Source organism: Schistocerca serialis, chromosome 1 (assembly GCF_023864345.2).
Source record: "Schistocerca serialis cubense isolate TAMUIC-IGC-003099 chromosome 1, iqSchSeri2.2, whole genome shotgun sequence".
Lineage (NCBI taxonomy): Eukaryota > Metazoa > Arthropoda > Insecta > Orthoptera > Acrididae > Schistocerca > Schistocerca serialis.
In genome coordinates, this window is record NC_064638.1 from 621,929,573 (window position 1) to 621,951,339 (window position 21,767).

Genomic DNA, 21,767 nt, shown 5'->3' on the forward strand with positions numbered 1-21,767 from the left:
TGCTTCCAACTTCTCTGTTACGGCAATTCACAAAAAGAAAATTTCACGTGTACAATATTATTCAAAATCTCCATTCATCTAATGCAACAAATAAACTCTTGTGTTTGTGGTGTGTTGTTTGAGTGTTCTACATAAACGTTTAATAGACACTCGTGGTAATGATGAAGTTTTTGAAGTGAATTACATATTTCTTTTCCAGTTCCTTGATTCCAAAAGTCAGTGATTGGTACCACACTAGATCATTTGAAACATTAAAATTGTTCACATGCAGTGCTATAGAAAAATTAAATTGTGTATTAACCAGGTCATACCGTGTCATTCATTTTGGAATATTAAGCTATTTCATCCCTACAACTTAACAAATAAGCATATCCCAAAGCAATGCAATACTAACATACAAACTCAATCTTGTATTATCGTTTTCTACCTTTTGCAAAAGTTCCTGTCATATGTTTTCTCACTTGGGAAGTGGGAAAGTTTTTGAAAACTGTATTCAGTTGACATCGAAACAGATGCAAAGATGCCTAGCACAAGTACAAAGAAGGAAAACAGTACATTTCAATAAAATATATCATTAATTTTTGCACCCACGTAACAACGCTCTCACCTGTCCTTACAGATAACGTAAGCACTTAGGAACGATGGCAGTTATTAACATACTGGTGACTGTGAGTATGTGTCAAATCCCATGTCCAATGGTTTATGATTCAATCGCCATTCAATCCAATATTTTTTTTCTGTCAATTATCACTTCTTTCACCTCTCGGAATGATTTGTCTATGAGAAATGCCAAGCTGCACAATGGTTTGGGATCTGTGTTAAAACTGTAGGTCCACTTATAGCAGGCTGGTCCATTAGTCCATAGGTCTGAAGAAAGTAAAGGCATGCCACCTCCATTACGACTACACCCAGTGAAGCACTCCAGTAATGAAACCAACCACACATTTAAAACTTGGCTTTACTGACCAATGTACAGTGCAGATTCATATGACACATCATCAAAAAGACTGGCAAGAGATGCTTGGAAAACAGAAATTCCATTAGTAATATTAGGAAAAGGATAGATTGCTACTCACAGTAAAGACGACTCATTGAGTTGCAGATAGACATAACAAAAAGACTGTTACACATTAAAGCTTTCAGTCAAATCCTTTTTCATCGAAGAAAAAAACCATACATTTACACCAACAAGCACACCTCATGCACACATGACCATAACCAACAGCAGCTTTGTTTTCTTTGCTGAAGGCGACTTTGGCTGACAGCTATAATGAGCAATGGTCTTTTCATTGTGCCTGTCTGCAGCTCAATGGCTCATCTTTACAATGAGTAACAATCTTCCTACTCATGATATTGTTATTATTCCATTGTTTGGATTTCAATGAATGGTTGTTAATTGTGTGGTTGGAAATACAATCCCTAAAACTAGCTTAACAAGAAGTGGTAGTTCCAAAAATTGGTTCACCACTAAGCAACATGGTATCATAACTGTCATTCCCAAAGAAAAAAGGGGAACAGGAGGAGGGCAAAGGATGCAGTAAGATAACTTTTTCATCTTCAACAGTGGTGCATAAGAATATAGTATTATGTTTATCAACATATGACAATCTGTCAGTTGTTGATGTTGCAATACACTGTATGCCAAAAAAATTGTTGCCTGTCATCAGAGCCAACCCCCCCCCCCCCCACCACCATCCCACTACTTCACTCTCTTACTGCACGCCACATCCTATGTGTATATAAATCTTTCAGTTGTGTCATACCCACTATCAGACAAGAATGTAGACTGAATAATGGAGAACTTTCAAAGGACTGAAGTTTGAAAACTACTGCCCATTCTCATACATATGAATGAAATAGTTTTCTGTTAATATACATGAGTAATTTGTTTCTGAACACTAACTACTTTTACTTTTAATTATATGTATCTGATATGTGGCACTTGGGATAATGCCAAGAACAATTTTGGGCTGCTGGACCTTGAAGTTCACTAAACAACACAACCTAGAGCAGATTTGTTCGTATCTTCTGAAGATTGTCTGCATAGAATTATAATTTCCACTGTGAAATTTTATTTTTGATAACATATAGTTGCAATTTCTCATTTCAATATCCAGTATTAGACACTCACCATTGGGAACAGCAGGTACCTTCTTAGTCTGCACACGAGCGGTTGCATTGTTGACCTAAGACATTTCATATACATCTATTACTATTTCAAACATAATAAAAAAGATCATCCATTTATTTGATTTTTATATTAATAAATTAAATCCAACAGCAAACTTAGTACCTTTTTAATGTTACACAAGTCTTTAAAAATGGACTTCTAAACTTGTGGCATTTTATCTAGGAACCCTCCTTAGGACTTCAGAATGAAACTATTGGAAAATACTTCATAAAATAAAATTACTGTGAGTAAATTTCTGATATGAAAGCGTCCATTTTTAACTTCCAATAATGCAAGCATGTTTGTAATTTGAGAAATGGGGATGATGATGATCAATGCAAACCTTTTTTCCCCCTTTGAATGGGCCCGGATGTGGCTACCAACCTGTGTTGCTGTTGGACAATTAACAGTACTGTATATAATATCTAAGTAAAACTTTAGATGTAGTCAATGATAATTAACTATAGAAAAACTAGTTCTGCTAGAGATGAATTTCATTATCAAATTCCATAACTGTTACAGTTACAAAAACACACAACGATGTATCAGTTATTGTTGGATATTTCTTTATGGGAACACATCAGTTTACTGTCATTCAGAATAAACAAGTGAAAAATATATAGAAACATATTTGATGCTCCATAATTACCACTTGATTCCTCCCTCTTAATCTCTGCATAACTGCCAAACCCAACAGATGTGATATCTGTGATACATATTCCAATATTTAATTGTATATCTAAAAACAAAGATGATGTGACTTACCAAACTAAAGCGCTGGCAGGTAGATAGACACACAAACAAACACAAACATACACACAAAATTCAAGCTTTCGCAACCAACGGTTGCTTCATCAGGAAAGAGGGAAGGAGAGGGAAAGACGAAAGGATGTGGGTTTTATGGGAGAGGGTAAGGAGTCATTCCAATCCCGGGAGCAGAAAGACTTACCTTAGGGGGGAAAAAAGGAAAGGTATACACTCACACACACACACACACACACACACACACACACACACACCCATATCCAACCGCACATACACAGACACAAGCAGACATTTGTAAAGGCAAAGAGTTTGCCTTTGCAACTCTTTGCCTTTACAAATGTCTGCTTGTGTCTGTGTGTGTGCGGTTGGATATGGGTGTGTGTGTGAGTGTATACCTGTCCTTTTTTCCCCCTAAGTTAAGTCTTTCTGCTCCCGGGATTGGAATGACTCCTTACCCTCCCCCTTAAAACCCACATCCTTTCATCTCTCCCTCTCCTTCCCTCTTTCCTGATGAAGCAACCGTTGGTTGCGAAAGCTTGAATTTTGTGTGTATGTTTGTGTGTCTATCGACCTGCCAGCGCTTTCGTTTGGTAAGTCACATCTTCTTTGTTTTTAGATATATTTTTCCCATGTGGAATGTTTCCCTCTATTATATCCAATATTTAATTGGATAGATAAAAAAAATCTCCTTGCCAAGCAGCGGCAGAACCCATACAAAGACTGATGTGGTTGGCTAACTTTCGGGGCCAATGGCTCCTTCTTCAGGCTGAAGGTTGAACGGGAAGGAAGAAGGGTGGAGGATAAGGACTGGAGAGGTCTAGGAAATGAGGTAGATTTTGGGACAGTCACCCAGAACTGTGAATCCGGGGAGACTTGCCATATGGGATGAGAAGCAAAGATCTTCTGCCTGAAGAAGGAGCCACTGGCTCCGAATGCTTGCCAATCACAACAATCCTTTGCATGTGTGTGTTCTGCCGCCGCTTGGTGAGTAGATTTTTTATTTTTCCAATTAAATAATTGAGTGTTTTTGTTGTCATATTCAAACATCTGATTTACTACCTCCAAACTTCCCTTTCTACTGTCAGATTCCTCAGTAGATTAAGTTTGTTCCCTGTGTTTCGACCAAGTCCCATAAACACACCCTTTGTTGTAGTATTAATTTCCCATTCTTCTAGATAATGAGTGTTATCTTACAGAGAAACTCTCGTGTTGAATCTCTTGCTTCTTCAGGGCACAGAAATCACTTTCATTAAACCAAATATATATATATATATATATATATATATATATATATATATATATATATATATATATTCTGTTCTATTAAAACACACACAAATCCTCTGTACAATTCCACATAGTCATAGTACATCATACAAATCACCTATACAACATTTAGTAACTGAACTACACTTCTGTTTCCCCCTCCCCAGTTCCTCTAAACCATCTTAACAAAGTGCTTTATGTTTTCACTTCACTTTCCATGGCATTAGGTATCAAATACTACTAGTCTCGCATTCTTTTTTTTCCCACTCTTGTTTTTCATCCCCATAAAGTAGGTTTTAAAGATAAATTCCCTAATCATACAACTACATCTACATCTATACTCTGCAAGCCACCTTACGGCATATGGCGGAGGGTATTTTGAGTACATAGTCATTTCCTCCTTTTCCTGTTACAGTCGCATATGGTTTGTAAGAAGAACAGGTGCTGCCAAGCCTTTGTGTAGGCTCCCTAGTCTCCCCAATTTTACCTTAATGATGTTTTTGCGAGATACAAGGCAGAAGCAATATAATTATGTGATGAAAATATACAAGATGTTTAAGGAAAAACATATTTATATACGAAATTAAGGACTCTAATGATGAAATGAAATGAATGTATGGAATTGTTGGTCGGAAGGTCCCATTCGGGTACGGCCAACTGAAACTGAACTAAACTCTGTCCATACAGCCCTCAGATGGCCCAATGGTATCAACTGACCACCATGTCATCCTCAGTCGATAAGTGTCACTGGATGCAGGTATGAAGAGCATGTGGTCACAACAAAGCTCTCAGGCCATTGTTAAGTTTTCCTGACCAGAGCCACCACTTCTCAATGAAGTAGCTCCTCAACTGGCCTCACAAAGACAGACTGCAACCCACTTGGCAACAGCACTCAGGACACTCGGATGGTCACCTATCCAAGTGCTAACCAAACCCATCAATGGTCAACTTCAGTGATATGACAGGAACCAGTGTTACCATTGTGGTAAGGCCGGTGGCATTCTGAAGATACTATTATAGAATAATTGATGACTATAAATGCCACAAAGTACAGAAAAGCAACAGGTTATGGATGGAATTAATAAGATTTCACAAATCATCTAACTTCAATTTAGGTTGTGACACTGTTTTATTAGCTGCTGGAAGACAGGAGGAGGAGGAGGAGGAGGGGGGGGGGGGGGGAGTTTAACCAAGAAAAAACTCCAGAGAAATATATCTATCTAACTCAACTTACAAACTGTTTGACAAAATTACAAAGAACAGACTTCGAACAATAACTAAATATTTCCTTATCGAAGAACCAGCAAGTGTTAGGAAGAATCATTTAACTACTGATGCCATTTTTGCTTCACGGCAAAATACTGAAAAATAACATTTTATATCTTAACCAAGAAATCTTACTACATTTTGAGAAAGCATTCAGTAGTATTTTAAGATAAAAGTTACATAATATACAGTTGACACATTACATCAGCAATTCAAAGCAGTACAAGAACACTTATTTGTACTGGATCTACAAGAGTGACATTTATGTCCTACCTTACAATATCTATATTGACAATTCTTTTCAAACATGGAGCTTTAAAGCTGACTCTTGACTACTGCTGCATGGTCTACCAATATTAAAAGCATTTTTTTGTTCTCACAACCTGCACCAATTCACGAGACAGAAAATTTAGTACAAATAACAGCTAATGAACGAAGTTTGGAAAATGATCTGAAATTTTCAGACCAAGGAAGCTAATAAACCCGACTTTTAATTAAAAATGTCATTTATAATAAATAATTTAGGAGCAAAGGAGAGACCACATACCAAATAGCAGAAGTGTGGATTCATTGAGAGAGACATACAATAATGTAATGTACAATATGATAAAGATGTACAAAAGAAAGTGAATAAATGTAGAACCATTTATGAGATAATTAGCAAACATTTGAAAATTTGAACTCTGCAACTTATGAGAATGCTCTGCCGATAGTCTTCCACGGAAGTGAATCATAGAGGATAAACAAGAAAATGCATATCCAGAGTATGGAGATAAAGTTTCTAAAACTGGTCAAGGGAAGTAAAAAAACAAACAGAATCAGAAATGTATTAAACATGCGAATTGAGAAAGGGAAGTTAGAAGAAAGATGGAAAAAGTTAATGTCTGCATAGAAATAAAAAAAAGAAACAAAATAAAGCAAATGAGATCCTGCATGAACAAGGAAAATGCGGGGAGCACAGTATGCAGTACAAAACCTAAACTGAGTAGGAGTAGGACTAGAAGTAGAAGTAGGAGTAGGGAGGAGGAGGAAGAGTGGGTAACCTAACACTTAGTTACACTTCCGCATACACTTCGATAAACTTCTGAAACCTTCATGTACCGTTTGGTAGTAACTGTGCCACCAAGGAATATCGCATCAATTATTCTGTGACTGAACATTGCACATCACACAGTCACCATCGAGGGTCAAGAGACTTCTTTACGAAACTATTGCCAAAACAAGTGTTTGTCCATGTACACAATAAAAGCTGAATGGACGGAGAAGGAATTAGGTGCTGGATGGATAAAATTCGGTCTAGGCAATCTGGAGGCCTACTGAAGAAGCCGCCCTGTTAGTACAGGACCAGTTTCATTCTCAAAGAACAGAATACATTAAATACGGACTGAATGAACTGAAGACTCAGTTAACTGCAAATCCATGAGAACTAACTAGTTTACTTCAACCATTAGGTATTTGATAGACTATTTAAGAGACTAACGAAGGAGAAGTGGAACAGATGGATGCAATCTACAGATTTTGAAAACACACTGTCAGGAAGGAGGAAGACACCTAGTTTCTGAAGTTCGTGACTGGATCAAAGCTGTATGGTACTCTTTAAAAACTGAAGCAGCGATGAAATTGCTTAAGAAATGTGGCATCAGTAAGGCACTGGATAACACAGAGGATAATTATTGTACGAGGATTCAGATTCTGACATGGTGGCTTCAAGTATTACTTTCTTCAGCTCCAAGGATGAATTTTGTGGATTTTAGGACACCAATTAAAAGGCAAGCAATTTTTCCTACTTAAATTGTCTAGATAGTTGACGTAAATGCACATGTGTTTTATTATCGTTTTGCAGTAGAAGTATTAAGTGAGAGTGTGTCTTAAAATATGGGATGCATCTTTTATGCTAGTGTGTCTTATCTGCCAGTGAATACTAAATGTGATTTCTTTTTCAGGATGAAACAGCGTTATCTATTTTATTTTTATTGTTCGTAATTTTTCTCACATCTATGATGATTCTCCACAACCAAACTTACATTTGGCGTTACATACATTACGGAGTTAATAATTACTTCTTTCAGTTGTCAATTAAAGACATTCTTTTAATTATTTCTGTGAATCAGTTTAGTGACTGAATTAGCTTCATTTTTATTGATTCAGCATTTCATAGGGTCCTTGAGATACAGCCTATGGTGCAAGTAGTTCAAGAGTAAAGGAGATTCTCCCTGAACACCACAAGCATTGACTCGTCAACATGCTCACACAGAAGAGAAAAAAAACTCTGCTACATTTTGGAAGAATCACTTGAGAAGAATAGTACAAGCTTGCTAAAGGATTTTTCCAACAGCTTCCAAAGTTCCAGTTTCTTCCTGTGCGTGTCTGTTGATGATTCAATGCTTCTGCTACTCAGTGAGTGGTACCCTTTACTCCTAAACTATTTACTTTCTGTCAGAAGTTTCCTTACCCCCTGCAAGATTCTTGTTGAAATTCAGTGGTCTGAGATTCTTGTTGAAATTCAGTGATCTGAAGACTTATATTACTAAGGTTTCCATAGTTGAACAGAAAATTGCTAAAAGGCTTCAGCCAAGGAGAATATCTCTGCTGTTATTTCATCTGCCAGAGGTAAATTCCCTCCTGTTTGATAAAGTACTCTCTAGATTATGTGCAGTTACCCATCACAGCTAATCTGAGAGTTTGATATCTAAGACTTCCCCACCCTGTCATTCACTCTAGGCCTAATGTCTGGTACCCTCTAGAGTAGCAGATGTTGGAGTTCAATGTTTGATTAAAAACAACCATTTTGGAGCACACCATTCATAGCATCATGTTCAAACCAGGGTTCTACATTACATGACAAATGTAAATGCCACTCTTCGACCGAGCCAAGTGCAGAAACATCTTGACGGGATTGTCAAATAATGAAAACACTTTGCTAGGGTAGGTTAATCTTGCTTCATAATAGATGGTATATACCATCATGCTTAAATAATCCATCTCCAATGAGAGCACCTGATGATGTATGCACCAGAACACACCCACACGCTGGTGGCTGATAATCTCACAAATACAGGGTGGGGCAAATAAACGTGGCCCAGAGAACAGAGTTCTAGGGTTCTAGGGTACAAAGAAATGCAGCAGAGGAAAGGAAATACAGTACTAACCTCCTTATAGCCAATACTGAAAGTGACCACCATTCATCTCTTTGCACTCCTGGACACTCGTCGGCAAGTTGCCGAAGCTAGACTGCTGAAATTGCTCCAACCTAACCCAAAATGTTCTGCTGTAGTTCTTGACCACTATGAGAGTTGTTGCCTCACACCTTAGACTTAAAGGGTCCCAAACTGACAGATCAAGTGACCTGGGTGGCCAGCTAGGGGGACAGCCAGACTGGCTTCCGCTAACAACTCTGTGTAAATATGCTACAAGGTTCGGCTGGCTGTATGGGCAGTTGCTCCACCCAGCTGGAAATAACTGTAGGTCTTTTCCACCTCCATTAATGCTGGCACAAATTCACGTCCAATCATATCCACTCATACAGGCCACTTTTACTTGCACCACACTGTATTACACTGTGGCACACATTCATTTGGGTATTACTGGAATCTACAGTACCACAGAAAAGCCCCATGGTATATGTAAATGTTATTGATAGCCCCACTGTTATTCGTAACTGATTTCTTTACTGCTTCAGGTGACATTTTCTGCATCACAACAACAGTGTAGTAGCTCATTTCTGACACTACTGCATGAGTAGTAATTACCCATGGCATAAAGCCAGAATCACATTACAATCAGAAAAGAATGATTAACTGAATAGTAGTGTTAATTTCACTGAGTTAAATGCTGAGAGATTTGGATTCATTCTCTGACCAAGGACTAAAGGCTATTTATGAAGAAACACTACTCATATTTGCCAGATGAGGAAGATGAATGTTTGGAGGCGGTCATTCTCATAAATTTCATACAGGCACTAGTGCAACAGTAAACACAGCGGTTTCCCAAAATTATAAAGGAGTTCAGATACTGACTGTTATAGTTTCTTCTACGAAAACACTAATGAGATTTTCTTTCTTACAAGAATATAAGGTTATATTATTTCCTTACCATCACGAAAGAAACTGCAAAATTCATTGCCACATTCACTATACAGTGCAGAGCTAGCAACACCAGATTTTTGTCACTTGAGGGCATGAATGTGAAATCTTTGAGTGATATAATTTTCTTAATGAGGGAAAATTGAACAAAAGCGTATTTTAGTCACTTAGTAACCATGACAATATCAAACAGTGTAGTAGAACGTTTTTATTTGGGGGGCAAAATGGTCTGACTTGTACCTAATTTTTTTAAAGTACAATTATTACATTAATGAATGAACACTGCAACAACTCCGGCTGCCCACTACAGCAACTGGAATATATGTGTTGTGGTGGGGCTACTGTACCCACCCAGCTGACTCGATTGCTTTCTATATGTGTGTTTGCTGCCATCGAAAAGTTACAGAGTCTTTTTTTAATTTGGAAAATTTAAATGTATTAATGTTGACCTTTGTCTGCATAAATAACATTAACTGAAGGGACTTCTTACATAACTCTTTACCAATGTTGTCCCAGACTAGCTATAAATTTACATGTATGTTGTCAGGTGGACCACAACTACTGTTCTCTAACAATCACAGATCGAAATGAATACTGTATGCTGTCCCCCAAACTGATAGGACATTACAAAGACAGAAAAAAATCATAAAATTAATTTTCACTTTGAAGAGGGTATCATGCAGTGTTGCAGTTGCACCTTGTGTTTCAAAGGGCACTGTGTGCGGTAAAAGAAAACATGATAACCAGAGCAGAAGTAATTGGGAACAGATTTGATTGTGTGGTGCTAATAACAATACCCTTCTAGTTGATGGAAAGTACAGACTGCTTAGCTCTCATTCAGGCTAATGATATTGACACATAAGGTTCCTGAGTGGCTTCCAATGACAGACTTGCATCAGGATAAACAACCACACTGTTGTGAGATGAATTAGCAGTGATGACAACACAAAACATGACTTTACATCAACATGAAAGGCAAGTCTGTCTTGCGTGACAGTAAATTTTTGATAGAGATTGTATTCACTGTTTCATCCTAGTAGCAGGCTCATTGGTGAAACCTGTTATGGCAAGAATGTACACCAGACTCCCATGAATATTTTCTTTTTAAAAAAGTTGAAGAATAATATACAAAGTGATTATTAAAATAGGCTTAAAATTCACATTCATGCCAACTTTTTATTAATTTAGTCTTGAGACTGCAGAGTAATTATATGTACGAAGTTTCTTTTGTCTAGTCACTGTATGGCAATATTGTGGGAAACACAGTTTAGTGCGAGTGAAAACACTTTTAGTACTTCAAACTTTTATGATACATTTAAGCATACACAAAAAATGCAAGAAAGAGGAAAAGGAGTATGTAAAAAGGCCGGCAGCTAAGGTAACGTTTCTTGCTATATATGAGCTTCCTCTGCCCCTGACCAGCTTATGATCAAGCCATTCTCCACACCGGGAAGTAAGATGTAAAAGGTATTTTATCTGAATCTAAATGCTGTGTGTAAACTGTTCTACTGCCTCGCAAGCACCCAGCAGTCATTAAATGTATTCTATTTGCAACTGATCAACAACTATTGCTCATATCCTATATTGTTCAGCGAAATGGTCTTGCAGTGTGCAAATGGCTTAGGAAAAACATTTTGTGAAGAGCTTAGGCCTCCAAGGTTTGATAATTACAATCTTATGTGCCTGTCAACAGTGCTACAACCAAGTATGGAATGTTGTGAACAATCCTCTACCAAAAATAATTCTATATGGAACAAGCAGTATGCAGAGTTCCTGTTTCACGCAAGCTTCAGAATGTTGCAGCAGATACATGAAAACTTTTTCTAGTCAAACACATTTCAGCAGTTGACTTAACAAAGCCCTTATGCTTCAAAACATCAGTCATGGTGTTCCATCCTGCACAATGAATGGGAGCATATTCAACATAGCCACTGCTATTTTGTAAGGACAAATAATTGAATAGCACTAGATACATTTGTAAATACACTGAACGTTGCCCTGGCAGTTGCCATGTTTGAAATTTCAAGTGTACAAATGAATGTTTCTCTGTAGCATCAGCAGACTGAAACCACAGAGCACTGGGATCATCTTCAAAACTCTTTTCTGGTAGTGAAAGCCGGCATTAAAGGCTCAGAAGCACATGTGGCTCTTTTGCTCACACCAGACTTGGGTGTGATGGTTTTGTATATTGTGAACGTAAATGATTGTTTTCATATTTGGCTGTAGTGGGATAATTTACAAATGTTCTCATGTCAAATATCTATCTTCTCTCCTATCTTCTACTGCTGACCCTCCTTATGCAATGACTAAAGGAACTAATTGTGTGTCAGTTTTAAAGATTGTGCCCAAGAATATTTAACAAAAACACTCTTAAACTGTTACTATCTGAGTACTTTAAGGCATATCCTGCCATTTCTTCCCCCCCCCCCCCCCCCCCTCCAGTCTGAAGGCTGGTTTGATGCAGCTCACTACACAACCGTGTTGTGCAAGTCTATTCAGCTCTGCATAATTATTGCACTCTATAACCATTTGAACCTGCTTACCACAATCATGCTTTGGTGAGCCTGTGCAATTATTCTAACACTGTTAGCCAACATTACTGAAATGACAGGTGCACAGAAAAAAAGATAGAAAACTTGCTAGCTTTCAAAAATAATCCTTTCCCCAGGCACGCTGGACATGCTCGCACACACGCACACATTTAGCATATGCCAATGCCCCTGTACAGTGCCAGATGGCAACACAATGCAATGCTAAAATGAAGCACTTTAAAGTAATATACACATTTTAAATGAATCACAAATTTACATGTAATAAGTAAAGAATACCTGAAATAAGGAGAAACATAAATTTTAACACCATCTCCTGCACTGATTCTGATGAATGTTGCTGAATGACAGTATACTGAAATACTATAAAATTTCACAATACTCAATGGATTATAGGCACTTACTATTTCAATACAAAATCCAATCACAAAATCAAATTAGTTGTCAAACTCACTCCTTTTATTGTTTTGTAGAAAATATAAGTACGATCTCACTAGGAGAACCAACTGAGGATTGCAAATTGACAACTTTATCTGTGAAACAAGAAATTGAGAATTTAATTACCAAACCAACTGCATGTTTATTTCTGTCTACATTGCACTACCTATGTGATAATGATTACGAATGGGATACATTTCTCTACAGTACACAACAATAACTGATACACTGAAACAAAAATAAAAGCTGCAAATATGTTTACAAATAAATACATGCAGCTCTTCAATTTTCCAAGCTGTCAGGTTTTTCCACATAATGTTCTTAATAATAGTTAGTAGAGTCAACCATGAAGAGTTAAATAATAAAAAGCAATTTATTTAGGTAATGTAAATAAAGACAATCGAAAGCTGGCTGCTCAATAGCATTATGAGTGTCACATTCTGGTTACAATTTGGGGGAGGGGGGGGGGGGGTAGTCATGTCCTACTTGGAGAATAGTGGAACTAAGGGAGGGGGGGGGGACTGTAAAAGAAGGAGAGGGGGGGGGGGGGGTAGTCATGTCCTACTTGGAGAATAGTGGAACTAAGGGAGGGGGGAGGGGGGGGGGGGGGGAGACTGTAAAAGGTAAGTGCTGAGATACATCAAAATGTCTAGGAAATAAAAAGTGTATAGCAGATGCTGCAGTGTTTCTCTGTATGCTATGATTTTTTTAATGTGACGATTAGTAATGAAGTGTCTTCTTTACTTCAACTTCCAAACACAATGAAATTTTTATCGCTCATGCCTCTTTATGCCTATCAAATTAAGACCAATCATATAACATCAGATGGAGAGAAAATTCTGTAACTGACCACAAGAATCCTATGCAATAATTTGTCAAAGACTGATAATGAAAAATTCATGGTGGACCCAAGTAATAGAAGGAGTATAGTTAAGAAGTCACTGACTAGCTGATGTGTCGAGAAGTCAGAAGGTGTGTAAGAGAGAAAGGGACGAACTACTGCCAAACTTTAGAACAGCTTCCTCCTTCAGAACTGTACTAGTGCAGCTAAAGCTGAGCTGAGCTTCTCTCTCTCTCTCTCTCTCTCTCTCTCTCTCTACACTAACACTAACACATACCAGCAAACTGACGATTAACTCCAATCTGCTTTCAATTTAACATAACATAAGCAATGGAAGTTTATATGCTGAAGATCTCACAATTGTATCTCTCTCTAATGAAGTGTCTACGTGAGAGATAACTTTCAGATAGCAGCAGAAAAACAAATGTCATACTTGATTATTCCTTTTTGGAAAATGGTCACTGTTATCAGGGAGGGAAGAAATTAGGCGTTAGGCCATGAATTTTTTCACCTTATACATCAAAATGGCTGAAAGATTTGCCTGTCTATAAGGCCTAAAACAATGAACAAAGTATCAGCACAAACAACAATTCCTAAAAGACGTAAAAAAAATTCAACATCTTCATAATGAATTGCAGTACACACACACACACACACACACACACACACACACACACTATTGCTGCCCGTCCAAATAAACGAAGTGTTAAATCAACAGAAATAATCTTCAATATTAGACATATTTTTGTGCTGTGATGTTCTCAGAAGGAGGGGCTCTGAGGACATGATGCTGGTGGCGGGATGGAGGGGGGGGGGGGGGGGGGGGGGGGGGGGGGGGAAGAGAGAGAGAGAGAGAGAGAGAGAGAGAGAGAGAGAGAGAGAGAGAGAGACACGGGGGGGGGGGGGGGGGGGGGGGATAATCAAACAAGATGAATTGCTGTCTATCAGAGGAATTCTAATAGTGAAAGTTTGTCAATGATATGCCTCAGTTCGTTAATTTCAGATGTGCACAAATTCCGTATGTTATTTTGCATGTGTTTTCAGGAATAATGAAGTAACAGCTATTATTCAGGGATATGACAGGAACTATTATTCAAAGCAAAAAATTCTAGCACACATGGGCTCTAAAATGCATACCCAAAGATCTATAAGCACATTTTTATCTGCACTACAATGGAAATTGAAATGAGTATATGGTGTCAGTGGCGGGGAGTTCCCGGACGGGAAGTTCGGCCGCCAAGTGCAAGTCTTATTGAGTACGACGCCACATTGGGTGATTTGTGTGTCAACAATGGGGATGAAATGAAGATGAGGACAGCACAACACCCAGTCCCTGAGGTGAGAAAATCTCCACCTCAGCCAGGAATCCAACCCGGGCCCCCGTGCTTGGCATTCCAAAGCACTGACCATTCAGCTATTAGGGCAGACTTCACTACAATAAAACGCATCTTCTGCTGACAAATGCTCATAGCTCTTAAGGTGTACATTTCGCAGCCCATGTTCATTACTCTTTTGCTTCAAATGAGTGTTCCTGTCATATACCTGAATGCTGACCATTCCTCAAGGACACCAAATTTAAAATTTTTAATCTATTACAACTTCTAACATAATTTTGTAGTCTCATACATCATTCGTATTGTCACAACAAACACCTAACAAGAAGTAGGCTTTGTACATTGCCTACATATAGGAGTGACACTGAGGAGAAGGACTCACCCAATAAATGTTTAAGTGCCAGCTGCCTCTCCCATTACATGATCTGCAGAGTTATTGGATTTCATATCAGTGTAATGCAACAACTCTTTAAAACAATCAACTGAGATTTTAAAATACTGATGAAGTTCCCCGCGAAATACAAGTTATTTTGTAGTGAGTAAGTAATTGTGTTATTAGTGACCGTACTGTTGTCAATCCAACTTATTTTGAAATGAGTATCACTGGTCCAAAAATGAACAAACATCCGAGATGTTACAGTGAATCAAGGTAAGTCTCAACAGCACTCCTTTTGACACATTTCGTAGTGTGAATGTCAACCATATTATATTTAACAAACTTAGCTAGACAAGCACTTTGGAACAGCAGCTTCATCTTTGATGGAAGGGTAGCGATGTGTAGTTACACAAAAAGAAAATATATTACTTTGGCTTCAAAGTTCTGCTGAGAAAGAGACATTTAGAAGACGATGGGTCAAACACAAATACCTTTCTGGGGCAAAGAGAAATCTATGTTAACAGAAACAGGCTCTTTTATGAGGAAATAAAATAAAATAGTACTTTAAAATGATAATACCTTGCATCAAGTAACCATTTAATCTTACCTCAACAGCTCTTCTGGTTGAAAACCGTACAACAAGTTTTTCATCGGCACTTTATTTATTGGCCGTCTAGAGAGGTAAGAGTAGAATACAATGTTGATATACTGTGTTAAAAACATAATTTCTTAAATTACAAAGAATGACGCGTGGAGCACATATTTCATCAAATATGTACTCCACCTGCCACTTCAAGTTCAATTACAAATATGGTGGACTAAAATGAAACCTAATACATTAATCTCAGCAAAGGAATGTCAAAATGCAAAATGGCGAAGTAAACTGCATAAGTATGGTTAACAGTAATAATGTGATAGAGAGAAGCAATTAGAACAAGCTGAAGACATAACTGTAGCATTTAGGGTTATAAATGTACACTCAAATATTACATAGTGCAGATACGTGTACTTGCTAAATTAAAAAATAAGCGGGTAGCTACATTAACAAATTCTGATGAGTGGAAAGGAGTGGGTACTTTCACAAGTTAACCTGGGAATAAAATACTTTGCAAGTGCAAAAACTGTTGACACCAAGCACACTATTTTAAGTTCTGCGGCTTTAGTGAATAAACAGCATTTCAGTATGGAAAGTGGAAAAATGTAATTCGGAAGTATTTGTAATTATTTTCTGAGCTGATGCCATCAATGTGCCAAACACATCATTCAGCAGTCCATGAGATACAAACCCAGCCACCAGATTTGCCTACTACAGCAACACGAACTACTGCTGCGACGATCATGTAACTAGCTTTTTGACATTGCTTTGCCACATTACTGAAACACACACTGGATTAGGAAAGATGCAGCGCTGTCAGCTTTAGCAGCGTGTTTGACAGACACACAACTGTAGGAACTGTAGTGTCAGAGAAAAGTATGTCACCTGCTATGCGAGCTACAAACACTACAGGCTCATAATGCAATGGGAACATACTTTTCTTCCCTTTTTTGAAGTGGGAAATCCATTATATGGACGGAGGTATAAAAGAGGTTAAGGATAACACACAAACAAAATTATTGCCATGTTTATAGCAAGAAATATTTTGTTTGGTGTCATTTAAGTCATACTGCACTTCTCAGAATCCCAATCACATAGAAAAGTTTCATTAAGAGTTATTTCAGCAAATGTTATTTCCAGCTTCGAATGAATAACAATTACTGAAAAAACCAACTCCATTACACTACATTTACGACTTAAGAATTTTTTTATTTGTTTTTATGCACAGAACCTTGAGACAAACTGTACAAAATGCCACTGTAAAAGATCGAAAACATAAAAAAAAAAATTAACTGATCCTGCCATCTGGTATGGTGATGTACTGTCTGGATGATGAGATACTTATTACACACATAAATAAAAATAATAAATGAAGTAATGTGTCGTGTCACTATAACATACACAAATGAAGCTTAATGCGCCCATCAAAATTCCGACCACTACAAACATTTACACAAAAGTGGCAGTGATGTCCACTTCTATAGTAGCTTCACACAATAAAAAGAACCAGTCCAAAGCTAGCACAATAGAGGCTCTGAAAATATTTGTCCAAGAAGCTTTAGAGAGTTGTATATAGACAGTTATTCCATGCTTCTACCCCTCACTGTCATCAACTACAAGCTTTCATGAATACATAATTGCCTAGAAGCAGAGGTGAAATACCGGAGATCACACTGAAAGGAAAACTGCTCTATGACACAATGCAACTCTCCAACATATTAAGAAGCCTACTGAGCTGTGGGAAATGAAGTAAGAGCCCCTATAGGATTTAAATGGTTAATACGGATTTACAACTTAGGAATATGCTTCTTAAAGGCAAACGTGTAGTTAACCATGGCCCAGAAGAAACTGATTCTTGTGAATTGGAATGCAGTGAAGCGCAGCAAGACTGACGGACAGAAAAATACATGATATTTCAGTGGTTAAGGTATCCAAAGTTAGCAGGATATGCACTGTGGAAATTGGAATAAAAGAATGGAAGAGAGAGGTAATTTTGTTACAGTTAAAAATGAGTGCTACCACAGAAAACTTCTTTTGTAAATCATAGAGATCATGCACACCTCTATCTTTCTTCCCTCAACCACGGTGCCGTGTAGCCTCTCTCGTGCTCGGTCCGCATCAGCACTATTTGCGAATGTTACAAAACCGAATCCCTGCATGCAGACAGACAAAACATGCATTAAAAACTGGCGTCGCTCAAAAAACAACGTGCAACAAAAATTAACATGTATGCATAGAGTTCTGTAGACAAATTTATAGTAATATATATATTTTTTTCTGATTTTCAGAACAGAGGTGGTGGGAAAGTAGGGACTGTTATTCAGAAAATTCATAGTGCTTTTGCTTCAAGATTTGTCTTTCAGTCCACTAAATCATCATTGTGTACAATGGACACATTCTATAGTGAACTGAAACTGTCACAGTGCCAGAATACAAGGCTTGAGTGACTGCATGCTTAGTTTTATTGAAAGTAAAAGGAAACAAATCAGCGTGAGTAAAAGAAACCAGTCAAATGTCTGTTTCAGTCACGCTCAAATTTAGCCAATATATATAAGTAATTTTTAAAACAATTACTTTATCATGAGTGAAATGTACTTGAACTATCTTAGTACTCAATCTACCATCCCACATCATGCAAGCCAATGGTGAATAAGGTAAAAGGATTGTTTTTGCATGTCATTTCACTCCCACTCCCCTTTCTTTTTCCTCTGCCAGATGGGGAGAGGGAAGCTGGTTGGTCAAAGACAATATCTACAACCAATGAATGATGTTACTGATGACTTATTTTGGAACTATGTAGATTTCTATAATTTCAAGATGAACACAATTCCGGAGGACTTGTGTACTACTAGCAGTCACATAACACATATTGCTAAAAGGAGTAATAAGCAGGGAAACAAAATGGTTTATCTGGAAATTTCAACAGCCTCCCTCAATGTAGGTGCAATTTTTTTGCAGTAACGAGGCTACATTGTGCAGAGGCAGAAGTGTCATTTCTACTGAACACGCAGCTCATGCACAAAACATACTGCCACTCAGCACAAGATGGATTGCACGTACCAAAGGCTGTGAGGAGTTGCCAATGTTGGCAAACATCATTTGAGTGGCTGTATGGAACAGCTATACAGGTGGAGAAAGGATGTAGAAGTAGTAATATATTATGGTTCTCCAAAGATAGAGGCCAAGCCAGTCAATCATGAGGCATGCCAATACAGGCAAACCAACCACTGCAAATATTACCAGTACTGGAAATCTTTATACAGAGAGAAAACTATTTTTAATTTCTACTGAAAAAGTCACTCAGTTCAAACTTTGCTTTGATGTCTTTGTCCATTATTATGACATGATAATCAATTTAGGCCAAACAAACAAGACAGGACTATCAGCTTCACCAAGACAGACAAGTCACTTTTATGCTCTAGATACGTAACCACCATGCTTGCATATTGTTTTAGAAACACAACATTAAAACTAGCAAATTTTTGATACAAATGCATTCAATCTGCCAAAGAAAAATGCAAAACAAGTCAAGTTATCAACAGTCAATAGCTCCTGCTTAAAGTGAACTAATATGAATGCTGTTAATGCATAAAGCTGTCCCACAACCAAACACCTGCAGGTTAAAGAATACTGATGATAACTCAGGCTGAATACCTTTCATTTGTTTTATGTGTACATATATTTTCACACAGTTGAGTTACATGTAAGTGATCAATGCCTTCAGGTCAATAAAATTACCTTTTGGCAAAAAGTGGCACTGGCTTTCATACTGCTGACACAGGTGCTTTATCTACTTCTGTGAGAGCTATGTAGATACTATGATAAAAAAAAGTTTTTAAGACCCATTTATCAGTAAACTGAAATACTTTGCCCTCACTGTAATCAATAAATAAATAAATAAATAAATTACAAAGACTTTTTATGTTGCATGCGAAGGTAAGTGTACTGTTACAAAAACAAATCATCATTTATGAATTAAGAAAAAAATCGATGTATACTGAACAATGTCAGTATATAACAAATCCCATATGAAGTAAATGTAAATTGTTTATTGTGGCTAATCCTGTAAAATACTTAAATATATGTGATAAATATTATGCACCAGAGAGAAGAATTTGTCTCAATTATGCTAATTTACTGCATATTGAAAAACATTGCAGCCAAGTTACCACGTATCTTTTCTGGGTCACATCATCAGAGCTTACTAACCTAGTTGGCGTGTCCTTTCATAAAGCAGGTAAGGAGTGTTTGCATCAGTATAGATCTTTAGATCTTACAATAATAGTCACAAAAATATTAACTGTGACAAGAGGAAGCCTACTGTTCAATGACTTTGCTCTTGGCAGAAGAAGAAGTGAAGTTATTGTAATAGCTGCTGCCTAAGTAAGTAAGTATCAAAACGTTAACTCTCACAGATAAAAGTATAACTTTAGGTGTTATTCCCACTTTTAAGTCACCACTGTAACAGTTAATTAGCCACGCTTATGGAGCTTGATGTTCTGCATTATGATCTCCCATAATCAATGCCGTGGCAGTATTCAGAGTATTGCCAGTGTAAATATGCCCTGTTTTGTTGTTTCATTTTCCATTATCTGGTGAATTAAGGTTTCCCAAACCTGACCAAAACTAGTCAATCATTTTTAAAGAAATTAAAAACTTAAAAAATGTTCTTTTCATTACAGACTGCAAGCTTTCATGGCTGGTATTTGCGTTATTGGTGATTTTTGTTTTATGAGCATTAGGTGATGGTCAAAGATGTAATTCTCTGCCAACATTACATTTTGTCTGCCAATGATGGGGAAGTCTTCAGAGGCTTTAATGACTTTGAAAGTGGTTACAGCCTCAAACAAACTCGGCAAGCTTACCTCATCATATGTAACCGTGCAATGGTCGGTTCATGACATCATCAGATCACTGCCCAAGATCGTGGAGCCATGCCAACATACGTTTCAGATTCTGTAGTGGGGAAGAGTTGGCGCTGTTCATTTTATTTAGTACCTGTGAACCACTGTACTTGGTGGACAAGCTGTATCATTTAGAAACTGCCTTCAGAAGAAATGGCTACTTCGACAAAGAGAGAAATAGGGCACTACACCCTAAAAAGGTCTGCAGCTTCTATTGAAAAAGAACTAACTAAGGAGAAAGTTTTCCTCCATCTGTAGAAACTGTTAAGGTTGTATCAGTAAAATCCTCAGAAAATGCAGTATTGACAAGGTGTTTAAACCAAAACGAATAGTGAGCAAATATTTTAACACTGTCAAACAGCCACACCTGCCATTGCCACAGCACGAATATATTAAATCCCTTGCACTTTTAGTCAAGTGTATGTAGGAACTAAAAAGAAAAAAACATTAACACCCACCTTAAGAAGGAATAAGCAATTGTCTGGGGCAGTACGGATATATCAGCAATAGCATATCGAATTTGTTTCTCTGATACTATGGTTTTACCAAGATCTAATCATTACTATACTAGGATGTACAGAGGCATGACAAAAATTCAAAATCATAAAAACAACTAATGGAAAACGGGGACTAAATTCGAGAGCTTGTGGGCTTTGGACTAAATAAAACAAACAGCATCAACTCTTCTTCACTACAAGATCCACATTATAAATTTGAACAGCTCTGTAATTGGGGTAGCAATCTTGATGACATGATGAAATGGCTTTGCATGGCTATGCATTAACAGTTAGACTTGTTGAGCTTGTTAGGACTGAAACTGCTTTCTAAGTTATTAAAGCATCTAAAGATACCTCGATCATTGGAAGACGATTTGTTAGGCAGAAAGTTATGCACTGGACCATGACCTAATGTTCATAAAGCAGAAATCACCAACAATGATCTACATTCATTATATTGGAAATGTGGTCACCACACAATGTCTACGGAAGATGGGACACTTCACATGCCATCAAAAACAACAGACAGGATTAATATTTCAATGCAGACACTGTTGCTCTACTGTTCCGTTCCCATTATGTGCTCTATTCAGCAAGTGTTTCATTCTAATAGTTAAGAGGAAAGCTATCATTATTCATATTAAGCTATTACACTAACAATCGCAAACAACTCTGAATGAGGCA

The 21,767-nt window shown here is 37.5% G+C and overlaps 1 protein-coding gene across 19 annotated transcripts in view; it reads right to left on the reverse strand.

Moving 5' to 3' along the window:
• The window catches only part of LOC126478296 (RNA binding protein fox-1 homolog 3-like), a 468,968-nt gene that overhangs the window by 77,684 nt on the left and 369,517 nt on the right, over positions 1 to 21,767 (reverse strand). For 16 of the 19 annotated variants that reach the window (XR_007587441.1, XR_007587438.1, XR_007587439.1 and 13 more), the window contains 2 exons: positions 17,743 to 17,835; positions 2,132 to 2,186 (listed from right to left, as the gene is read on the reverse strand). Coding sequence is in view for 15 of the 19 variants with exons in the window: in XM_050103698.1 (XP_049959655.1) it covers positions 2,132 to 2,186; positions 17,743 to 17,835 (148 nt within the window). In the remaining 4 variants the exon portion in view is untranslated. The remainder of the gene's footprint in view (positions 1 to 2,131; positions 2,187 to 17,742; positions 17,836 to 21,767) is intronic. The other 3 variants (XM_050103702.1, XM_050103703.1, XM_050103701.1) reach the window with 1 other exon arrangement.